The 22289-nt window shown below is 41.1% G+C and overlaps 2 protein-coding genes and 1 long non-coding RNA gene across 8 annotated transcripts in view; all 3 read right to left on the bottom strand.

The window, feature by feature from the left end:
* The window catches only part of LOC114426189 (nectin-4), a 35045-nt gene extending 28733 nt beyond the window's left edge, over positions 1 to 6312 (bottom strand). For 5 of the 6 annotated variants that reach the window (XM_028393426.1, XM_028393427.1, XM_028393428.1 and 2 more), the window contains exon 1: positions 6088 to 6312. In XM_028393426.1, the coding sequence (XP_028249227.1) occupies positions 6088 to 6193 (106 nt within the window). In that variant the 5' untranslated portion in view covers positions 6194 to 6312. The remainder of the gene's footprint in view (positions 1 to 6087) is intronic. The other variant, XM_028393429.1, reaches the window with a different exon arrangement.
* Positions 6313 to 8009: 1697 nt separating this feature from the next.
* On the bottom strand, positions 8010 to 10289 carry LOC114426193 (uncharacterized). Its single transcript, XM_028393437.1, has 4 exons — positions 10066 to 10289; positions 9662 to 9975; positions 9483 to 9571; positions 8010 to 8732 (listed from the first exon to the last, which is right to left on the bottom strand). The coding sequence occupies exons 1-4, from the start codon at positions 10139 to 10141 to the stop codon at positions 8576 to 8578; spliced, it is 636 nt and encodes a 211-aa protein (XP_028249238.1). The 5' UTR covers positions 10142 to 10289; the 3' UTR covers positions 8010 to 8575.
* A 92-nt stretch (positions 10290 to 10381) lies between these two features.
* LOC114426195 (uncharacterized) lies at positions 10382 to 15983 on the bottom strand. The gene is made up of 5 exons (XR_003669332.1): positions 15190 to 15983; positions 14808 to 15116; positions 14637 to 14727; positions 12667 to 12757; positions 10382 to 12568 (listed from the first exon to the last, which is right to left on the bottom strand). It is a non-coding gene; the product is annotated as an uncharacterized LOC114426195 (long non-coding RNA).
* Between the last annotated feature and the right edge of the window lie 6306 nt (positions 15984 to 22289).

Below are 22289 nucleotides of genomic sequence, written 5' to 3'. Positions count from 1 at the left end.
AGACAGCGCAAACAGCAGAAACACAATAAATACACAATCTAGGGATGTCCAGATCTGATCATGTGGTCGGAATCGGACATTACTAAATGCTAAAAATATATATCCGGAGGACTCGGATATATATTTTTAGCGTGGCAAGTGTCAAATCTTTAACAGATTTGACACTGCGGTCTCGGTCCCCACTGACTCTCCAGTTGTGGAACCTGCACTGCTCCCTCCCCCAATGGCCCCCCCAGCCCACCTCCAATCACCTCCTCTAACGGCCCTCTTCTGTCTGTGCACTCCCCTCCTCCGCACTCTCAGTCTCCACTCTTCACACCTCTCCAGGTTAGAAGACAGCTGAGCAAACTCCCCACCAGCAAGGCTGCTGGACCTGATGGTGTTAGCCCTCAGGTCCTCAAAGACTGTGCTGACCAGCTCTGTGGAGTGCTTCACCGGGTCTTCATCATGAGCCTGAGTCTCCAGAGGGTCCCTGTGCTGTGGAAGATGTCCTGCATAGTGCCGGTGCCGAAGACACCAGCAGCTCCAGCCTACTGTTAGGCCCCAGCTGGGAGTTGAGGATGCCGTCATCTACCTGCTGAACCGTGTCTACACCCACCTGGACAAGCCAGCGAGCACTGTGAGAGTCATGTTTTTTGACTTCTCCAGTGCCTTCAACACTATCAAGCCGGCTCTCCTGGGTGTAGAAGTTGTTAGAGCCCCCCCTTGTGTCATGGATTGTGGATTATCTAACTGGTAGACCACAGTATGTGCGGATGCAGCGGTGTTTGTCTGATACAGTGGTCAGCAGCACCAGGGCCCCACAAGGGACGGTCCTCTCTCCCTTCGTCTTCACGCTCTACACCTCTGACTTCAGCTACCAGACAGAATCAAGTCAACTTCAGAAGTTTTCTGATGACTCTGCCATAGTGGGATGTATCAGCAAAGGTGGAGAGTCTAAGTACAGGACTGTGGTGGACAGCTTTGTCCATCTGCTGCTCAATGTGGCAAAGACAAGGGAGCTGGTTGTCGACCTGAGGAGGACCAAGACACACGCGGCTCCAGTTTCCATCAAATGAGCTCTAACTGCAGGTCAGTGAGCTCTACCTGCAGGTCAGTGAGCAGCAGACAGCCCACCCGGATGCTTTTCTCATCCTGGCGGGTGATTTCAACCATGCAGACCCCAAGACTGTGTTTCCAAAACTTCACAAACACATAGACTTTCCAACTCGTGGCAACAACACACTGGACAATGTTTACACCACCCAGAGAGGCGCTTACAAAGCCCTCCCCCTCCCCCACCTCGGAGCTTCTGATCACATCACTGTTATGCTAATGCCAGCATACAGACCACTGGTAAAAGTTGCCAAACCGGTCCGAAAAGAAGTGAGAGTGTGGCCGGAGGGAGCCACAGGAGCTTTACAGGACTGTTTCAGCACAACAGACTGGGATGTGTTTAAGCAGGCTGCAACCCACAACAACTGCACTGACCTCCAGGAGTACTCAGAGACTGTCACTGCTTACATCACCAAATGCATTGATGATGTAACTGAAACCAGGACTGTCAGCATTTGAGCCAGTCAGAAACCATGGCTGACAGGGGAGGTCTACAGGCTGCTGAGGGCCAGGAACGCTGCCTTCAGAAGAGGCGACCACACCAGCCTAAAGTTAGCCAGAGCCGACCTGTCCCGTGGCCACTTCAGCAACAGCAGGGACACCCGGAGCCTGTGGCGGGGGATACAGACCATCACAGACTACAAGCCCCCACCACAGACCTGTGACAGCAACAGCTCTCTGCTGAACCAGCTGAATGACTTCTTCGGACGCTTTGAAGCACTCAATAGCACTCCTGCACAAAAGATCACATCCTCTCCCACTGACCAGGTATTTTCCCTGTCCCGAGCCAGCGTGAAGACATCTCTCAGCCAGATCAACGCACGCAAAGCTCCTGGTCCTGACAACATACCTGGCCGTGTGCTCAGAGACTGTGCTGAGGAGCTCGCTAAGGTGTTTACAGACATCTTCAACATCTCACTGAGCCAGGCTGTTGTCCCCACCTGCTTCAAAGCCACCACAATCATCCCTGTGCCGAAGAAGTCCACCCCCGCCTGCTTCAATGACTACCGTCCAGTAGCACTCACACCCATCATCACGAAGTGCTTTGAACGGTTAGTTATGAAACACATCAAGACGGCCCTCCCTCCCTCTCTGGACCCCTTCCAGTTTGCATATCGGCCCAACCGGTCAACCAGTGATGCTGTTTCCACAGCACTCCACACAGCGCTCACCCACCTGGAAAATAAAGACTCATACGTTTGAATGCTGTTCATAGACTTCAGCTCAGCATTCAACACCATCATCCCACAGCAGCTCATCAACAAACTGGACCAGCTGGGGCTGAACTCCTTGCTGTGCAACTGGCTGCTGGACTTCCTCAGCGGGAGACCTCAGACAGTGCGGGTCGGCAGAAACACATCCAGCACCATCATAATGAACACCGGGGCTCCCCAAGGATGTGTGCTGAGTTTGCAGACGCCACAACTGTGGTGGGTCTCATCTCCGGTGGAGATGAAACACAATACAGGAATGAGGTGCACCTTCTGGCCGAGTGGTGCAGAGACCACAACCTCTCCCTGAATGTGGAGAAGACAAAGGAGATGGTTGTGGACTACAGGTGAGCACACAGTCAGCACACCCCTCTGACCATCGACGGTGCTGCTGTGGAGCAGGTGAGCAGCACCAAGTTCCTGGGTGTGCACATCACTGAGGACCTCTCCTGGACCAACAACACTGCATCACTGACCAAGAAGGCACAGCAGCGCCTCTACTTCCTCCGCAAGCTCAAAAGAGCCAGAGCCCCTCCCTCCATCTTGTGCACCTTCTACAGAGGGGCTGTTGAGAGCATCCTGTCCAGCTGCATCACTGTGTGGTACGGAGCCTGCACCGCCACCTGCAGGAAGATGCTTCATCGCATAGTGAGAGCAGCTGAGAGGATCACCGGCATCCCTCTCCCCTCCCTCCAAGACCTCTACGACAGCCGTCTCACCCGAAAGGCTCTCCGCATCACAGGAGACCCCACCCACCCTTCACACCGCTTCTTTAGTCTGCTGCCATCAGGAAAGAGACTGCGCAGCCTCCGCCAGGACCAGCAGACTGAGGGACAGCTTCATCCACCAGGCTGTCAGGAAGCTGAACTCTCTCCCTGCTGCGCCCCACTTTCTCCCCCTTCCCTGACACCACCCCCCACCCCACCCCACCCCCTACCCCTACCACCATCCCCCCACCCCTACCACCACCCCACCACCCAAGATAGGAACTCTTTGTACCAGCCACTTTACCAAAGGAACTCTGTGCACCAGCCACTTTACCCTGTGCATTCTCTTGCACCTTAGTCATGTCATACCAGTCTCATATAAGCTGCTATAACTTAAACTATTCCTGGACTGTTTACATTATGCCAACTGCACTGTCTTGCACCATTACATCTTTTGCACTCTCATACCAGTCTCAATAAGCTGTTATAAGTTAAACCATACCTGTTTATATTATGCCAACTGCACTGTCTTGCACTATACATCTTTTGCACTCCTACTGCATTGTGCCTTCATTATGTGCCTTGTATTTTGTGTGTGCCTCATTGTAGGTACATTTTTTTACACTTTATATTTATCTTTAGGTTTTAGTTACATGTTATATGTTGCGGAGTGAAGAGTAACGCAATTTCGATTCTCTGTATGTCCAGCACATATAGCAGATTTGACAATAAAGCTGACTTTGACTTTGATCAGAGCAGATGGGCAGAGGCAGAGGCAGAGTGTGGACATTGTTGAGGATTACAAATACCTGGGAGTGGTGTTGGACAATAAACTGGACTGGACTAAAAACACTGAAGCCCTCTACAAGAGGGGCCAGAGCTGCCTCTATTTTCTGAGGAGGCTCCGGTCCTTTAACATCTGTCGGACTATGCTGAGGATTTTTTATGAGTCTGTGGTTGCCAGTGCCATTTTGTTTGCTGTTGTGTGCTGGGGCAGCAGACTGAAAGCAGTGGACACAAACAGACTCAATAAACTGATCAGAAGGGCCGGTGATGTTGTTGGGGGTGGAGCTGGACTCCCTGACAGCAGTGTCAGACAGAAGGATGCTGTCTAAGCTGCAGGGGATCCTGGAGAACAGTCTTCACTTGCCTGGATTTTACTTGTATGTTTATTAATGATTAGAATTTATTAGGTTTTATTTTTATTTTACTCTTACTACTTTACCTTATTTTATATTTCTAACCTGTTTTTTTAGTATACATGAAGCACCTGGAATGAAAGCAATTTCCCCCTGGGATCAATAAAGTATTTCTGATTCTGATTATTAGGGCTGTGAAAGTTAACGCGGATTAATCCAGCATAATGATTAATTTGATAAAAAATGTAAACACATCTGCGGTGCAGGATGACTGTGGCTTGTTGTGTTGGAGCAGGGGTGGCCAAACTTTTTTCGGGGAGGGCCAGATTCGATAATGTGAAAGTCTCCGAGGGCCAACAGTTCCCGATGTCATTAATTCAAACAATAAAAAAATGTGTATGCTGTTTTGTAATATATTACATCTTAAACAGGAAACAAAATAACATCGTAGCATTCAGATGACAGATGAGAAAATGTTCTGAATTTACAGCATAAATTGAAAACATTCAGAAACTGTGTGGTTGTGATAACAGAGCAACAGGCAAGTTATTGACTCTACTGTGAAGGTGAGATCTGATCATGTGTGGCAGGTCTGGTTTAGGAGCAGCAGACATCAGTAAAATGTCAGGTAGACCAGGTGGGAGTCATTTAGTGCTGATCTCAAAGGGTCTGGTAATTTAATGTTTACACAGGTTTGCAGTGCATGCCAACGAGACGTAAAAACGTAATGACGTGCCTTACGACAGATGTGTACTGAATGACGGAGTCAGTTTGAGAGAAGTGCCGGGTCTCTGTACAGCTGACAGTCTAATAACAGAGAACGTTAACAAGCAAAGACGGACTGCTCTGCTGCTCCAGTAAAACATCACAGTTTATCACAGACAGTCTGCTCACACGGCACAAACTAATTCATGGTTTACCCGCTCCCATGCGCCCCGTCCAAGAATTCCAATAGGGCTACTATACTACAACTAATAATAACAATATTTCGTGCACAAGGGGCTCCGTAGTTTTGGAGAAGTTCACTTGTACAGACGCTCTCTAATAGCAGGCTGTATGCAGAAGCATGTTTAGTCTCGTAGTGAATTGTGCCGAAGTGCTGAACCGGTGTTTTGCACCTTCGGAGCCCTCTGCGTAGCTGGAACCAACAACAGCCCTGCAGCACCGCGTGACGCACCACGATGCAGACAGCAACAGAGGGATAATGTTCTGCTCAGAGAATCATGATGCAAACGTTACACAATGAGTTAAAAACAAAAATAAGAATTGCCTGTTGATTTTGTATGATTTACTCTGTTTGGCTGGCGGGCCAAAAATAACACATTTTAAGATAGAAGCCGCGACCGCAGGCCGCAGTTTGGACACCCCTGTGTTGGAGTATAATTATTGCTTTGGGTGTGAGCCGTTTCCTTCTATCTCCCAGTTTGGGTCTCGCCCAGGGAGTAATTTAATGTAGAACTGCCACTGCAGAAATGTGAGCAACAGGAGGTAAAATTCATTTTAGTAACATTTATACAGATTAAAAATTGCAATTAATTATTATGATATTCTGAGATTAATCGTGATTAAAATTGTGTTTGTTTGAGGGGGGGCAATGACGATTCTTCTTTATCTTCTATGAGTGTAGTTGTGATGTGGTACAGTTAAAGATTAACCTTTTATTAGCCAACCCTTTTCACATTAAAATTTAATATACATCTAAACAATAGTTCAGACACTTTGAGGCTCAAATGTGGGAAAAGTACCACGAAAGGAAAAAAAAGAACATTTGTAGTTTGTAGTGTTCCAGAATAACAGACTGGTGTAAATCAAACAGCAGCCGTGGCCGGATGCATTCTAAAAACCCGTACAAAAACACGGATGACGTGTTTGCGTCCTGCTCAAATACGAAAACGGATGTATACACGTGAACATATTGTGAAGAACTGTCCAAACCTTTTACGTCGCAGCTCAGCAGGTAAACCAACGTCAGCAACACCAACCTGCGTTTGACGCAGTAACAAGGTGGGAATGAGGACGCAGACAAAGATCGTAGCTCCATCCATTCGGTACTATTTTTACTGCTCGTTCATCCAAATCACAAAGCGCGTATCGTACACACAGTAGCGGTGGACTAGCTTGATGCGAGCAGAGCTCTGCTCGGTGCTCAGGCACTGCCCTGCTCTGAGAGGAAAGGGAGCTCTGTTTGGGCTTCACTGCAATAGACGAAGAAGAAACTGCTCGTGATGTGTGCAGGAAAAGCGTCATGCCACTGTGGCAACACAGCTAATTTGTTAAGAAGTTATTAGGAACATTGTGATGTTGTTTGAGTAGGAGCTGCACCAGCGGTCGGACCAGTCCTTTGTTTGTTTGTTGCTTTACTTTTCACTGTTTAATCTCCTGCTGACGCTGGAGCTGCTCCTTTTAAACTCAGTAGTTTTGTGTTGTGACTTTTGATCATTTTTTTTCTGGAGCCCGTGTGACCAGAAAGTCTTTTGATTTCAATTATAAAACCGAGCAAATTCCAACCTATTCCATCTGGTATAAGGTTGGTTTCCTTTCCCCTTAATGGGAGTCATGGGACAAACGTGTGTGTGTGTGTGTGTGTGTGTGGTCCAGTGCAGCACAAGGTGTGAGGATTTCAGGCTAAATTTAGCTAAACCTATTTAAAATCACAAAATACATCACAACTAGAATATTTTAATAACACACAAGAAACAAAGCAGTGTACATATTCAGTGTTTAAATTTTTTTCTGTTTAATTTGGTTTTGTAAGTCATTTCCTTTTCTCTGTGTGTCTCTCTTCCTTCTTTATGTGTGCTGTCCCTCTCCCACTCAGGTTGCCTGGTTACAGTCCTGTGTTTGCATGCCTTTCGTCTGTGCAGTTGTTTGCATAAAGATTTAGTTTTTTCTGATGTGCATGTACATTACAGCCTTTGCACCTGGCAATGTGTGCCCAACACACATAGACTTTAAAAGGTCATGTTGTCATTAAAATCTAATGGTGCACTCTCAGGACACAGAATGTAATGATGCACAGAACCCAGTGCAACATCTGCTAATGAGATAAAGCTGCATTTTGAGTATTTACATCAGGGGTCCGAAACTAGCGGCCCGCGGGCCATTTGCGGCCCGTATTTCTCTGATATTTAGTTTGGGATTTTTTGAGGAGTAGCAGCCTCAGTTCTGCTCGGCGTGTCGCTTCTGTCTCTACATGCTCGTGCATTTCTCCGCTGCTCTCTGTACTGTGCACAGAGGAGTTCCGCCCCAACACACACACAAACACACACTCCCACGAACGGACAGAGAGCTCTGTCTGTTGGAGTTTTCAGCAGCCTAGGCATGCTGGTATGTTAACGGTGTTTGTTGTGACAGGTGCTGCGTGATCTCTGTGCGCACGTAGCAGTGCTCCGTCAGAATATAGTCCCAGAATAGATCAAAGTAGGAGAATGTCGCGTGATAATCTGCATTTTCATTTGTGCTCGTTGTGAATACGCAGCTCACATACAGTACTTGGAATTTCTTTCTTTTTAATCTCGATGCTAGTTGAATAGAACCCGTGTTCTCTGCCCTCACTGTAAACAAGCTGCGCACACGCCTCCTCATAAAGACATGTCTTTATGAGGAGGCTTGAGAACACGGGTTCTATTCAACTAGCATCGAGATTAAAAGAGCCAGTGAACAACTTATTTTCATGTTAAAGCAGCTTGACATATTTTATTCAATTTCTATTCACAATTGATTTTGTTATTCTAGCTTACATAAATGTCATTGTCTGTACTGTATCCCCAATGGTACAGCAAATCACTCATAAGGAGTTTTTGATTTAGTAAACGATATTTAGCTTTTAATCTTAGTGAAACTGAGGGAAAATCACTGCTTATCAATTAGTTGTTAATTGATCGATAAGGTCATTCAACTAACGATTAATTAATTACTCGATTATTTGCATCCCTAATCTGACCTGTTATTAATAAAGATTGAGAAGATTGGACCAGTTGTATGGTTTTGGAATATTTGAAACCCTTTGTTTGTGGAATACTTAATGCAGCCCAGCCTCACCCAGACCATACCCCCAGCGGCCCCCCGGTAAGTTGAGTTTGAGACCCCTGATTTACATGATAACATACAACACAAGCTGTACAAAAAATATGAAGAGATGTAAAGGAGAGAGAAAAGAACAAGAACGCCATTCCCAACAATGTCAGCTGTCTGTGTGATGATGACTCCACCTGCTGGAAGAAATGGCAACCCACATGATACATCAGTTACATGTTTTTTCATGCTTGTTCTATCTTTAAATGTTATGGTTTAGAATACTGTAGAAATTGTAATTGTGAGGTCATTTTGTATTCCTGTGTTAGTCAAGTGATGCTCTGATGATGATCAATCTATTGAGCTACACTGAACATTACACAGACAGTTATGTGGATTGTTTGTTCACTCAGCTGAGGTCAGATTTAGTCCTGTAAACTGTGCTGCTGTGTGGTTGTGGAGGACCCGCCTGTGGATCTTCCAACAAGCAGACTTGATACTGGACACATGTCGTTGTCCTGCTCCTATAGAAGTCCTTAATGGTGGGCGTCCTGATCCAGCATGTTCTGCAAAGACAAGAACACCACACAGCATTCTGACATTTTTAGAGGTCAAAACATACTTTTTTATTTTATTTACAATGTTTAATGAGCACAATGAGAAACCTGTATGATTGGCATTAGATATTGTAAATTTAAACTTAGTTCTTCTTGTTAAATTACTTAATTTTAACCCTCTCCTAACAATATTTAATCTATCAAAAATAAATACAGAGAGAGTTTTCTGCAGAAGAGTGATCTAATGGTAAAGATTTAAAAAAGTCATCTAACAACTTCAATGAAACAACATTTTGGGAAGCTGAAATTAAATTAAAAATGTAAATTAAAAACACATTTTAACACATGTAAGTAACAAAAACAGAAACTACAAAACAAAAATTACAAAAGTAATGACTGTCTTACTGTGATCATGATTTTTGTTCAGTTCATGATTCTCATTTAGTCATTCTGTTTTGTTTTTTTTTTCATTTCATCATTTATTTGTTTGGCCCAAAATTCTGTCAAATAATCCAGTTTTATTTTAAAGTTGTTCTCTCTGTGTATTGACTAGTTAAAGTCTCAAAGCAGGAAGTCGTCTTTACCGCTGTAATCCACAGACACACCCTAATTCTGCCACGAATTTAATCTTTTTCTTTCCAGGCAGAGAAATCTGAATAATTTGCTAATTTGTAGTATTCAAAGTATTCAGTATAAAATAAAATAAAATATGTCTAGAAGCATATTCTTGGTGATAATATTAATTACATTATTTCTCACCTGCAGAAGCAGACAGCTGAAATGACCGCACATAGAATCAATCCACCCGCAGGTGGGAGAAGGTATACAACATACCAGTAAGCTGCTCTCTGCATAAAGTCAGATAAGAATTATATTTATTAGCATGCACTTTGAGCTACTATGATATATAAGATATATGTGGGAATGATTAGTCTTACCTTTAGTGTTCTCAGAGTTAAATTCCAGGTAGTATTGTGTGAGCCATGTTGGTCAGATACTTCACATGAATAAATTCCTGCATCCTCAGGTTGAACATTGGTAATACTTAGTGTTGAAGGGAAGTCGACTTCTATTTTCAGTCTGTGAGATGAAAAAATTGAAGGAGTCTCACTAGGCGGCCTAAACTGTACAAAAAGAGATCTGCCTCTGGTCCATTTGATCAATGTTACATGTTCCATGGATTTGTTGCAGGTGAGTGTGACCGACTCTCCTCTGAACACCACCTTAGTCATATGTTCATTTAAAGGAATCCCTAATGTTTGAAGAAAACAATTAGTCAACATAAAAGACATTAAGCTTAAAATCTGAAAACACACATCACAAATACATTTCTGCTCTGTACCTGCAAAGACATGGCACCAAACTGATAGCTGAATAAAGAACAGACTCGCTTGGTTTTTGCTGAACATGATGACCATTCCAGACAAACAAACAGACAGACCCTCATCAGGTAATATATGTAAAGACAGAGAGGAGAGGAAGTTCTGAGAACGGAAGTGGTTACAAGCTGTTGAAAACAAAGCTGATGTTTGTCTCACATTTTGTGCCACATAGTGTTGAGAATCAAATTAGAACGTGAATTTAATCTTTGATCCTTTAAGGTTAAGAGGTGAAAGGCTCTCATAACATAACATATAACATAACATAAATAACATATAAAACAAGCCTTTCGCAGGAAAACCACCTCTAGTGCTGAAGACATTCTACCACATTGTGGGGGCTGGCTGCTCAGCATGCTTTTCCTGTATGTAGTCTGTGGTCATATATGGCTCTTCAGTATGTCCAAAGCAGTCAACAGTTTGTATGGACCAGAAGAGAGTTTGTTATTGGAAGAAACCAATAGTCACAATGGCGCTCTGGACTGATTATTGCCAGAGGGTCTTTGTGAGAGATACATTCAGAACTTTTCAGTGCAGGACGCAGGAGTTATGATTGTCTCTGTCCGTGATGAATGCACTTAAAAACACCAACAGTAAACTGGCTGGGTTACAGAGTGATGACTGGACGCTGCCACAACCCTGAGATGTGATCTGCTAGCTGATAGTGCTAATAGGAGGTTACCCACTGACTTTTCCTTTAAGTGCATGTTGTCCACTGTTCTTCAAGTAAATTCATGTGATCATCCCATTGAGTCCCTCGACATTCTGTGAACTGTGGTATTTGTCACTTCCACACTCATCCAAGCCTCATCTTAGAGGCGGCCATTTGTGGTTGGGTAGTTCCTGTCATGATCCCTTGATTGGCTGGGTTTGTTTTCATTTTTAAACCTTGGTTTTTAGTTCTATTTCTAGTTAGTATTTCTGTTTTCCTAGGTTTTGGTTCTTGTTTTATTTTGAAAGTCCTGTTCTCCTTGTGTATCCTTTACTTCCTAGGGTTTTTCCTCCTTTTTGATTACCTGCCCCTCCCTGATTGTGTTCACCGGTGTCTTGTTACCCTTGTGTATTTGAGATTTGTGCTCTCCTTTGTCTGTTATGCTGCCCTGTTTTACTTTCTGTGATACTCTGCTGCATTAATCCTGTGTTCACCGTGTCATGCTACCCCTGTGTTTGTTCCTGCTGCTAACCCATGAATTAGTTCCTCATTTCTGGTTGGTCTTTGGTTCTATTTTTGGATGTTTTATTTGAACTTTATTCAGCTCTTCTTGGTGCTCAGGCACTTCTCCACTCTCCTCCGGAGGGGGGAGCTGGAGCTCTGATGTAGTAGTCTGGCAGAGAGGAAAAGAAGCGCTGTTTAGGGTTATTTCACAGCGATAGACGAAGGAGAAGAACTGCTTGTGATTTGTGCAGGAAAAGTGACATGCCACTGCGGCAACACAACTAATTAGTTATTTGGTGTATTGGGAACATTGTGAAGTTGTTTGAGTAGGAGCTGCACCAGAGGTCGGATCTTTCTTGTGTTTGTTTGTTTGTTGCTTCACTTTTCACTGTTTAATTCCCTGCTGATGCTGGAGCTGCTCCTTTTGAGCCCAGTAGTTTTGTTTTGTGACTTTTGATCTTTTTTTTCTGGAGCCTGTGTGGCCAGAATGGCTTTTGATTTAAATTACAAAATAACCGAATAAATTACTTACCCAACCTATTCCATCTGGTTTTGTGTCCCTTTTCCCTTGATGAGATGGGTCATTTTTGTGTGCTCCAGTGCAGCACAAGGTGTGAGGATTTCAGGCCAAATTTAGCTAAACTTTTTTTTTCTAGTGTGCACGTACATTACCTGGCAATGTGTGCTCAACACACATAGACTTTAAAAGGTTATGTTGTCATTCAAATTTAATGGCGCACTCTCAGGACACAGAATGTGATGATGCACAGAACACATCTGTTATTGAGACATTAGGACAAAATTAGTTTTGAGATAAAGCTGCATGTTTGAGTATTTACGTGATAACACCAACACAAGGTGTACAAAAAGCCAAAAGATAAAGAGAGATGTAAAAGATAATAAGAAAAGAAAAATGTCTATGTGACGATGACTCCATCTGCTGGAAGGACAGGCAACCTACATGATACGTTACACCTTATTTTTTCAAAGACATGCTTACATGTCTTTTCATGCTCTATCTTGAAATGTTAAGGTTTAGATGTAAAATAATGTAGGAATTGTCTGTAAGTGTGATGTCATTTTGTGTCCTTGGGTTTGTCAGCTGGCTGTGATGGGCTCCACTCGCCCTCTACTGGATAAAGCCTGTATATCTGATGAATACAACGGCACCTTCTCATTAAAAAAATACAAGAGCTACACTGAACATTACACAAACAGTTATTCTCTGGTTATGTGGATTGTTTGTTCACTCAGCTGAGGTCAGATTTAGTCCTGTAAACTGCGCTGCTGTGTGGTTGTGGAGGACCCTCCTGTGGATTGAATTGTAAACAAACAAACGTGAGCAAAACACAATCAGTACTTACTTACAATGACAACATAAATTAAGCAATAACAAAACTGATCTAACCTTTTCCAACAAGCAGACCTGATACTGGACACATGTCATTGTCCTGCTCTTATATAAGTCCGTAATGGTGGGCGTCCTGATCCAGCATGTTCTGCAAAGACAAGAACACCACACAGCAGTCTGACATTCTGATGTTTTATTTACCGGTACAATGTTTGAACGATCACAATGAAAACACAATCAGTTTAACTGGCATTAGATGTTGTCATTTTTAACTTAGAGCTTCATGTAAAATCTCTCTCCTAACAATATTTAATCTATCAAAAATAAATACATGGATAGTCTTCTGCAGAGGACTGTGATCTAATGGTAAAGATTGAAAAGAGTAATATTACATCTAACAAATTGAGTGAAACAACATTTTAGGGACTTTAGACTCAAACCATGTTGTTATTTGTGGTTATCTAATACTACAATAAAAAACATTTTTTATTAAAAAAAAATATATATGTAATATTTTTAAAATACAAAATAAGTATAATAAATTAAAATTTTAAATTAAAAACACATTTATGTAAGTAACAAAAACAGAAACTATACAAAACAAAAAAAATTATAAAACTAATGACATTCTTACTGTCATCATTTTTTCATGAACAAGTCATTATTTTTTTCATTTCATCATTTAGTTTTTTGGCCCAAAATTCTGACAAATATTCCAAGAAGTGAAAAGTACAAACTTGGTGAGACATGTTGGTTTGAAGAAAAACCCTGAAGAATATATCGCCTAACTAAATTCAATTCTTTTGGATTATTTGAATGATGCAATAACCTTATGTATTGGTAATAATACAAATCAAATATGAAATATTAAAAAATGTCTTACTTTGTACCATAAGGTAACATTTAATATGATGTATTACAAGGGCATAAAGTTTCATTTTAAAGTTGTTATCTCTGTGTATTGACTAGTCAAAAATTTCATTTTTGAAATTTTTCTTCTAGACGTTTGTAGTGTTGATTTCTTCCACCTCCCTTTTCATGTAGCATGTACCCTTCAGACAACGACCTCTTCTCAAAAACAGATGTGACCTCCCTGGAGGAGGTCTATGACAGTGACTTATACAAAGCAGGGACCATGTGTAAATGTAGGAGAGCAGTACGCTCTATTTCTTAAATTGAACTTTTTTATTTTTAAAGTACAAATATATGCTGAAATCAGTCCATATCTTGTCAAAGATAGCCATCACATTGGGCTAATAAATGTTTGAGTTGAATGACTGTGTGCATCACTTCCCTGACTTCACCTTTTTGCATGCTGCATAGCATACATGCTGAAATGAGCCTGTATCTTGTCAAAGTCGTATGATGTATGAACCTGTCTATGACAGTAACTTATACAAAGGAAGGACCATGTGTAAATGTAGGTGAGCAGTACGCTCTATTTTCTAACTTTAATATTTTTATTTTTAAAGTACAAATGCTGAAATCAGCCTGTATCTTGTCAAAGTCGTATGATATATGAACCTGTGTCCTCTGTCTGTTTCACCATTACCCTATCGCAGCGCTTCATCGCCATTTCCTCCTAACTGTACCATGTAACGTGTACAAAAACACCACAAGAGAGCCGTCACATCGGGATAATACATGTTTGAGTAGAATGACTGTGCATCACTCTGACTGTGCATCACTCTGACTTTAACTTGCATCTCTGCTTTTTTTTTAACATTAGATGTTATCTTGCTTTTTGCAGCAACAGAGGACATTTTTGTGATGTCGTACTAAAGACAGCAAACAAGCTTAATAGGTCTTCAAATCGTTGACATTTTTGCTTCAATGTTTATATGTTTAAAACTATATTAAGAATAAATGCCTAATATAAAACAACGGGTTTTATAGAGGGTTGTACTGAAATTCAGACACACACAGTTTTGCAGTTGATCAGTCTTTACAGTCAAAGCGGTCTTATCTACACTGCACCTCAACAGAAAACAGCAAAGTGCAAACCTGAAGATAAAGGTATCACTCACCTGCAGAGGCAGACAGCTGTCATGATGACACACAGAAGAAGTGCACTTGCAGATGGAAGAAGGTAAACAAAATACCATGGAAAGCTCTCTTCTGCATAAAATCAGATGTGAATTACATTTAAGTAGCATTCAGTTTGAAATACTGTAATATGCTTTGTGTAGAAACCTTACCTTCAGACACAGTTAAATTCCAGGTCACAATGTGTTTGCCAATTCGGTCCGTTGCTTCACATGAATAAATTCCTGCATCCTCAGGTTGAACATTACTAATACTTAGTGTTGAAGGGAAGTCAACATCTATTTTCAGTCTGTCAGATAAAAAATTTGAAAAAGTCTGATTGGACAACATGAAATAGGTAAAAAGAGATCTGCCTCTGGTCCATTTGATAAATGTTACATTTTCCATGGGTATGTTGCAGATGAGTGTGACCAACTCTCCTCTGAACACCGCCTCAGTCCTCTGTTCATTTAAAGTAGACACTAATGTTTGAAAGAAAGGAACAGTCAACATAAAAATAACTGAAATGTGCACACACAGAATTCTGCTCTGTACCTGCAAAGACGTGCCATGTCACTAACAGTGGGCTGAGAAGCAGAGCTGCTCGGGTAACGCTGAACATGTTCATCATCCAACAGACAGACTGGAACTTCACCTCTTCAGCCTCGCAGTGTGATAGTCATGGAGGCGCAGAGAAAAGGAAGTGGTTAGTTGCTGTTTTGCTAACCTAAGATCACTGTCACACCTTTTGGAACATGAAGTCTCCTCCTGTCATGTCATATGAAGCACTGATAAGCCTCTGTGAAGATAAACAAGAAATAAGAGTATGTGGTAAATCATTTTAACACTTTATTTAGTCATAGATGTCCAGTCATGGAAAAACATCTGCACAATTTTACACTCATGGTGTGCACATGGTTAACTGTTGAGCAAGACTTCACCACTGCTGCAGCTTCTGCATGATATTTAACGTAACAGTGAGTCTTCACAAGTTTGACCAGACTCTGCCCCTGTGGGTGATGACAACATTCAGACAGGTGTAAAAAAACAACTTTGTTACTAATGCTTCCCTTTCTCTGGTCTCTCAACAGGCTAACATCATTATTGATTATGTAGCTACGCACTGATATTAAACATGCAGGGCTGTGTGGGTTTAAAATGCAGTGCTTCCTGACACCTTTCTGACCTTTCTGTTAGCCGTTGTGCACTTTTTACTGTGGCTATGGGAATGTGGGTGTTTTAAGAAGACCTTTAAGAATTGCACCACTGAAATAAATGCATGTGCCCAGAACTGTCACACACTCCTTACTTTTAAAAGAATCACTTCAATTTCCAATATTCCCTCTCTCTCTCTCTCTCTCTCTCCCTGTCTCTCTCTCTTCCTCTCCAGCAGTTCTATAGCAGCAACAACCAGCAACACAATATATGCTTAAACATTAAACATTAATCATAAAGCTAATGTAAAAGTTGAGTAAAGGTTAGAGAGTAAAGGTAGAGAGTTTTTTTAGAACCGATTTTTCAGTGGCACCACCTCTTGGCTGTGTGAAGGAAGTGATGTTTGTTTTCACTCAGTGTGCATCACAGTGTTGAAGGGAAGTCAACTTCTATTTTCACTCTGTCAGATGAAAAATTTGAAAAAGCCCGATTGGACCCAAAATAGGTAAAAAGATCTGCCTCTGGTCCATTTGATAAATAATACATTTTCCACTGATACGTTGCAGGTGAGTGTGACCGACTCTCCTCTGAACACCTTCTCAGTCATGCGTTCATATAAAAGAATCCATGACATGGCTCCAAACTCATAGCTGAATAAAGAACAGACTCTCTTGGTTTTTGCTGAACATGATGACCATTCCAGACAGACAGACACTCCATCAGGTAATATATGTAAAGACAGAGAGGAGATGAAGTTCTGAGAACGGAAGTGGTTACAAAGTGTTGATAGCAAAGCTGATGTTTGTCTCACATTTTGTGCCACATAGTGTTGAGAATCAAATTAGAAAGTGAATTTAGTCTTTGATCCTTTAAGGTTAAGAGGTGAAAGGCTCTCATAAATCATAAAAACATATAAAACAAGCCTTTCGCAGAAAAACCACCTCTAGTGCTGAAGACATTCTACCACATTGTGGGGGCTGGCTGCTCAGCATGCTTTTCCTGTATGTACGTAGTCTGTGGTCATATATGGCTCTTCAGTATGTCCAAAGCAGTCAACAGTTTGTATGGACCAGAAGAGAGTTTGTTACTGGAAGAAACTAATAGTCACAATGGCGCTCTGGACTGATTATTGCCAGAGGGTCTTTGTGAGAGATACATTTAGAACTTTTCAGTGCAGGACACTAGGGGTGGGCGAATCGATCTAAATATCGATAGTATCGATACCAACGTTAGGATCAGTAATTACTCGATACTAGCGTGATGAGATCGATATTTCTGTGGAAGTTTCCCTTAATACCTTCAGCAACTTTACTCGCGGTGCAGACAGCGCTCCTCTCTCACTCTGCTCAGTGCGCAGGCACACTCCGCCCCTCCCCCTCCTTCTCCACTCTGCCGGAGCAGACGGAGCTCCTGATTGGCTGTAAAGTGCAGCTAGCGTCATGGAGATGGCAGAGAGGAAGAGGAGCGCTGTTTGGAGTTATTTCACAGTGACAGACAAAGAAGAAGAAATTGCTACTTGTGAGGTGTGCAGGAAAGCGACCTGCCACTGTGGAAACACAACTCATTTACAAAAACATAAAGCAGCAGAGCCCAAAGACCTCGAGCTGCAGAGTAAACAGAGGGAAGAGGAAGAGGCAGATCCCCAAACATGAACCAGAGACAGTGGTCACTGACAGAGGCTTTACTGCAAAACACTCATGAATATCCAGGTAGATGATTTTACAAAGTGAAGGTTTAGATTGAGTAATCTGCAGCATGAATTAATGGTGTCTTTCTGAGTGCAGTAATAAGACATGCAATTTTAGCAGAATGACTGAACAGTCATCACATCACCAGCTGAAATAAATCTTGTTTTTCTCAAATTCCAAAATACATCTAATAATGTAATTATATAAGTTTATATAATGATATGTATTTCAGTATGATTAATATAATTATGCTTTGGTGATAACTGTTGAAGGATATTTATTCTTCATATTTAGGCTACATGCAGGTAGGTGTTAGACTTTTATAAAAGTATATTAGTCATGCTGTTTCACCTACATGATTCACAAAGAGCCATGGCTGTCATAAGGAGCATTGCTGACATGATTGTGAGGTTAAAAAAACTTATACAGTTCTGCACTTTTGTTTGCAGCTTGATTTACTTAACAAATGTTTCTTGTGTATTATTATTCTGCTAATCATGATCAACTATTTAAAGGCAAAAAAGAATATTAAATATAAATATAAATAAAGGCAAAAAAATATTTTTTTATGATCATGAAACTTCAAAGTAAAAGTATCGGTATCGGTATTGGTATCGGCGATACTGGTCCTGTATTTACTTGGTATCGGATCGATACTGAAATCTTCAGTATCGCCCACCCCTACAGGACACAGGAGTTATGATTGTCTCTGTCCGTGATGAATGCACTTAAAACCACCAACAGTAAACTGGCTGGGTTACAGAGTGATGACTGGACGCTGCCACAACCCTGAGATGTGATCTGCTAGCTGATAGTGCTAATAGGAGGTTACCCACTGACTTTTCCTTTAAGTGCATGTTGTCCACTGTTCTTCAAGTAAAGTCATGTGATCGTCCCATTGAGTCCCTCGACATTCTGTGAACTGTGGTATTTGTCACTTCCACACTCATCCAAGCCTCATCTTAGAGGCGGCCATTTGTGGTTGGGTAGTTCCTGTCATGATCCCTTGATTGGCTGGGTTTGTTTTCATTTTTAAACCTTGGTTTTTAGTTCTATTTCTAGTTAGTATTTCTGTTTTCCTAGGTTTTGGTTCTTGTTTTATTTTGAAAGTCCTGTTCTCCTTGTGTATCCTTTACTTCCTAGGGTTTTCCCTCCTTTTTGATTACCTGCCCCTCCCTGATTGTGTTCACCGGTGTCTTGTTACCCTTGTGTATTTGAGATTTGTGCTCTCCTTTGTCTGTTATGCTGCCCTGTTTTACTTTCTGTGATACTCTGCTGCATTAATCCTGTGTTCACCGTGTCATGCTACCCCTGTGTTTGTTCCTGCTGCTAACCCATGAATTAGTTCCTCATTTCTGGTTGGTCTTTGGTTCTATTTTTGGATGTTTTATTTGAACTTTATTCAGCTCTTCTTGGTGCTCAGGCACTTCTCCACTCTCCTCCGGAGGGGGGAGCTGGAGCTCTGATGTAGTAGTCTGGCAGAGAGGAAAAGAAGCGCTGTTTAGGGTTATTTCACAGCGATAGACGAAGGAGAAGAACTGCTTGTGATTTGTGCAGGAAAAGCGACATGCCACTGTGGCAACACAACTAATTAGTTATTTGGTGTATTGGGAACATTGTGAAGTTGTTTGAGTAGGAGCTGCACCAGAGGTCGGATCTTTCTTGTGTTTGTTTGTTTGTTGCTTCACTCTTCACTGTTTAATTCCCTGCTGATGCTGGAGCTGCTCCTTTTGAGCCCAGTAGTTTTGCTTTGTGACTTTTGATCTTTTTTTTCTGGAGCCTGTGTGGCCAGAATGGCTTTTGATTTAAATTACAAAATAACCGAATAAATTACTTACCCAACCTATTCCATCTGGTTTTGTGTCCCTTTTCCCTTGATGAGATGGGTCATTTTTGTGTGCTCCAGTGCAGCACAAGGTGTGAGGATTTCAGGCCAAATTTAGCTAAACTTTTTTTTTCTAGTGTGCACGTACATTACCTGGCAATGTGTGCTCAACACACATAGACTTTAAAAGGTTATGTTGTCATTCAAATTTAATGGCGCACTCTCAGGACACAGAATGTGATGATGCACAGAACACATCTGTTATTGAGACATTAGGACAAAATTAGTTTTGAGATAAAGCTGCATGTTTGAGTATTTACGTGATAACACCAACACAAGGTGTACAAATAGCCAAAAGATAAAGAGAGATGTAAAAGATAATAAGAAAAGAAAAATGTCTATGTAACGATGACTCCATCTGCTGGAAGGACAGGCAACCTACATGATACGTCAGTTACACCTTATTTTTTCAAAGACATGCTTACATGTCTTTTCATGCTCTATCTTGAAATGTTAAGGTTTAGATGTAAAATAATGTAGGAATTGTCTGTAAGTGTGATGTCATTTTATGTCCTTGGGTTTGTCAGCTGGCTGTGATGGGCTCCACTCGCCCTCTACTGGATAAAGCCTGTATATCTGATGAATACAACGGCACCTTCTCATTAAAAAAATACAAGAGCTACACTGAACATTACACAAACAGTTATTCTCTGGTTATGTGGATTGTTTGTTCACTCAGCTTATAAAAAATATGATATTTATATATATGTAATATTTTTAAAATACAAAATAAGTATAATAAATTAAATTTTTAAATTAAAAGTAACAAAAACAGAAACTATACAAAACAAAAATTATAAAACTAATGACATTCTTACTGTCATCATTTTTTCATGAAGAAGTCATTATTTTTTTCATTTCCTCATTTAGTTTTTTGGCCCAAAATTCTGTCAAATAATCCAAGACTTTAAAAGTACAAACTTGGTGAGACATGTTGGTTTGAAGAAAAACCCTGAAGAATATATCGCCTAACTAAATTCAATTCTTTTGGATTATTTGAATGATGCAATAACCTTATATAATGGTAATAATACAAATCAAATATGAAATATTAAAAAATGTCTTACTTTGTACCATAAGGTAACATTTAATATGATGTATTACAAGGGTATAAAGTTTCATTTTAAAGTTGTTATCTCTGTGTATTGACTAGTCAAATTCAAAATTTTCATTTTTGAAATTTTTCTTCTAGACGTTTGTAGTGTTGATTTCTTCCACCTCCCTTCTCATGTAGCATGTACCCTTCAGACAACGACCTCTTCTCAAAAACAGATGTGACCTCCCTGGAGGAGGTCTATGACAGTGACTTATACAAAGCAGGGACCATGTGTAAATGTAGGAGAGCAGTACGCTCTATTTCTTAAATTGAACTTTTTTATTTTTAAAGTACAAATATATGCTGAAATCAGTCCATATCTTGTCAAAGATAGCCATCACATTGGGCTAATAAATGTTTGAGTTGAATGACTGTGTGCATCACTTCCCTGACTTCACCTTTTTGCATGCTGCATAGCATACATGCTGAAATGAGCCTGTATCTTGTCAAAGTCATATGATGTATGAACCTGTCTATGACAGTAACTTATACAAAGGAAGGACCATGTGTAAATGTAGGTGAGCAGTATGCTATATTTTCTAACTTTAATATTTTTATTTTTAAAGTACAAATGCTGAAATGAGCCTGTATCTTGTCAAAGTCGTATGATGTATGAACCTGTGTCCTCTGTCTGTTTCACCATTACCCTATCGCAGCGCTTCATCGTCATTTCTTCCTAACTGTACTGTACTGTTCTTCCTAACAGGATGCAGGAGTTATGATTGTCTCTGTCCTATGATGAATGCACTTAAAACCACAAGCAGTAAACTGGCTGGGTTACAGAGTGATGACTGGACGCTGCCACAACCCTGAGATGTGAGTTATCTGCTAGCTGATAGTGCTAATAGGAGGTTACCCACTGACTTTTCCTTTAAGTGCATGTTGTCCACTGTTCTTTGAGAAAAGTCATGTGATCGTCCCATTGAGTCCCTCGACATTTTGTGAACTGTGGTATTTGTCACTTCCACACTTATCTAAGCCCAAGTCCATTTGTGGTTGGGTAGTTCCTGTCATGATCCCTTGCTTGGCTGGGTTTGTTTTTTAAACCTTGGTTTTCAGTTGTATTTCTAGTTGTTTTGGGTTATTCTGTTTTCCTGGGTTTTGGTCATTTTGGTTCTTATTTTATTTTGAAAGTCATGTTCTCCTTGTGTATCCTTTTACTTCCTAGGGTTTTCCCTCCTTTGTGATTACCTGCCCCGTCCTGATTGTGTTCACCTGTGTCTTGTGTATTTGAGTTTTACTTTCTGTGATACTCCCCTGCATTAATCCTGGTTTAACCTGTCATGCTACCCTGTGTTTATTCCTGTGCCGCTAACCCATGAATTAGTTCCTCATTTCTGGTTGGTCTTTGGTTCTATTTTTGGATGTTTTGTTTGAATTTTGTTCTTGAAGGTTGTAGAACTTATGGTTGCATCGTTGAGTTGTCGGCTTTTTGTAAGATACAAAAAAGTTACCTTGCTCTCTCCTCACTCGAACACTAGAGGGCACACATAATCATATCTGTGCATTGGTATCTGAAGTCTCTCAGGTTAGTAAACTTTATTACAACAAACCTTGTCAGCAGATTTAATTGTTGAGTGCCAAACAAATTAACATTCAAGACAGCAAGCTGAACTTCACATACATTAGAACACACTGAAACACTAAGAGCACTGTGTATGACAGATTTGTTAATTACAAGGCAGACAGTATCCCTTCAATCACCTGCTTTGAAACCAAAAAATAAAACATACATTATGTTTATCTTATATTAAACTGGTTGTGAGCTCAGAGGTATCCATAGATTAACTTCAGTCCTCTGCTTGTTAGTTGTGCTGCCATCCAGTGGTTG

This window comes from Parambassis ranga, chromosome 21, assembly GCF_900634625.1.
Source record: "Parambassis ranga chromosome 21, fParRan2.1, whole genome shotgun sequence".
Lineage (NCBI taxonomy): Eukaryota > Metazoa > Chordata > Actinopteri > Ambassidae > Parambassis > Parambassis ranga.
This window is presented reverse-complemented; position numbering and strand designations above follow the sequence as displayed.

Bases quoted from the DNA above. Each gene is read 5' to 3' on its own strand.
- LOC114426193 (XM_028393437.1), bottom strand. From the start codon at position 10,141: ATGGTCATCATGTTCAGCAAAAACCAAGCGAGTCTGTTCTTTATTCAG. The intron at 9,976-10,065 runs GTACAGAGCAGA...TTCAAACATTAG, and splicing joins TTGGTGCCATGTCTTTGCAG to GGATTCCTTTAAATGAACAT. The intron at 9,572-9,661 runs GTAAGACTAATC...GACTTTATGCAG, and splicing joins TAACTCTGAGAACACTAAAG to AGAGCAGCTTACTGGTATGT.